The sequence below is a fragment of the Dipodomys ordii genome, unplaced genomic scaffold (assembly GCF_000151885.1).
Source record: "Dipodomys ordii isolate 6190 unplaced genomic scaffold, Dord_2.0 Scaffold56, whole genome shotgun sequence".
Taxonomy (NCBI): Eukaryota; Metazoa; Chordata; class Mammalia; order Rodentia; family Heteromyidae; genus Dipodomys; species Dipodomys ordii.
Window position 1 is genome coordinate 6,146,376 of NW_012267272.1, and position 1,668 is coordinate 6,148,043.

Here is a 1,668-nt window from a genome sequence, read left to right on the forward strand (position 1 = left end):
CTCCACCGCCTGCAGCAGGAAGCGCTCGGGCCCGGCCCGCAGCAGCACCGCCCGCAGCTGAGCCTCCGACAGCTCCACGTGGCCGCGCAGGTCCCGCAGGAGCATGCGGCCGCCGTGCGCGCACAGCACCTTGCTGAGGAACGAGCACACCGTGGGGTCCGCCATGGCCCCGGCCCCGAGACTCCTCCCCGGCACGGCCGCCCTCCAGCCGGCCGGGGCGGGGCCTCGGCCCCCCACCCCCCCCCACCCGAAGGGCTTCTGAGGCGGGACCAGTGAGCTGGGGAGCTGGGGAGGGGTCAGGGGTGGGGGTCGTGTCTGACGTCACGGTGGCCGCTGATCACGCTGGAAAAGTGATCCTGCGACACTGAGCTGTGTGTGTGTCTGTGTGTGTGTCTGTGTGTGTGTGTCTGTGTGTGTGTGTCCTAGGCTTGAAGTCAAGGCCTAGGCCATTGTCCTTGACTTCTACCACTTGAGTCTCAGCTCCACTTCCAGCTTTTTGGTGGTTGATTGGAGTTTCCTGACCGGGCTGTCTTCGAACCGTGATCCTCAGATTTCAGCCCCTTGAGTAGCTAGGGTTATAGAGGTGAGCCACCGGCACCCAGCAACAAGACCTTTGTAATCTAACTCATTACTGTATATCATCACCTGTGTCCAGACATTTCGTGGGACAATGTGTGTGTGTGTGAGAGAGAGAGAGACAGAGACAAAGAGACAGAGAGAGACAGGGAGAGAGACATGTTTTGCTAGTCAAACACTGTACACTCACCTACATCCTAACCCATAACAGCTATTTTAGAATAGCTGGCAGTAATGAGAGGAATGGCTATCTAGAAAGCAAGACGAGACAAGTAGTGGGGAAAAAAGCAGGCTTGAGGAGCTATAAGCCTCTATTTCATTGTACTTGTAGTGGACAATCTAATAGAGGGCTCACATGCCTTTCATATAAGGGCTAGGCCTTAGTGGAGATACAAAGCTACTCAGGATACAAAGGCAGAAGGACCTCAAGCTTGAGACCAGCTTGGATCTTAGTATGACCCTGTCACTGGTGGCAAATGGGGGTTTGTGAAGATTCCTTTAAAAAAGAAGAGAGGGAGAGGGAGGGGGCCCAGCACCCCGCAGAGGACACCGGTGGCTCATGCCTGTAATCCTAGCTACTCAGGAGGCTGAGATCTGAGGATCCCAGATGGAAGCCAGCCCAGGTGGGAAAGTCCCCTTGAAACTCATCTCCAATTAACTACTCAAAAACAAACACATAAACAAAAACAAACAAACAGTGGAGCTGTGGCTCAGAGTGGTAGAGTGTTATCCTTGAGCAAGAGATCAGAGACAGCAACCAGGCCCTGAGTTCAAACCCCACAAATGACTCCCCCCTCCCTCCTGCCCCCCTCCATTCAGGGCCTTTATCCTGGGACAAGTCTCAATGGTAAGAAAACTTGGCAGAACTTTTTGAGCAAGCAGAAAGAGGCACCCTCTAACAGGTAGAGCAGGGGGTGCTCACAGGAGACACCCCCAGCTGTTTTGACATCAGAGGAATTTATGGCTAAAAGAAAGAATTGGCATTTGGCTCCCATCTACTCCAGGAGCACAAGTTCCCTTTTGTTCTAGTTCCCTTTTGTTCTAATACCGGGTAACATTTTCTCATGCTTGATGTTACAGTATTTATCATTT

General features: G+C 53.3%; 1 protein-coding gene across 1 annotated transcript in view; it reads right to left on the reverse strand.

Annotated features, from left to right (window-relative positions):
- Positions 1-165, reverse strand: part of Zc3hav1l (zinc finger CCCH-type, antiviral 1-like) — an 8,137-nt gene extending 7,972 nt beyond the window's left edge. The window contains exon 1 of the mRNA XM_013021555.1: positions 7-165. Within this exon, the coding sequence (XP_012877009.1) occupies positions 7-165 (159 nt within the window). The remainder of the gene's footprint in view (positions 1-6) is intronic.
- Between the last annotated feature and the right edge of the window lie 1,503 nt (positions 166-1,668).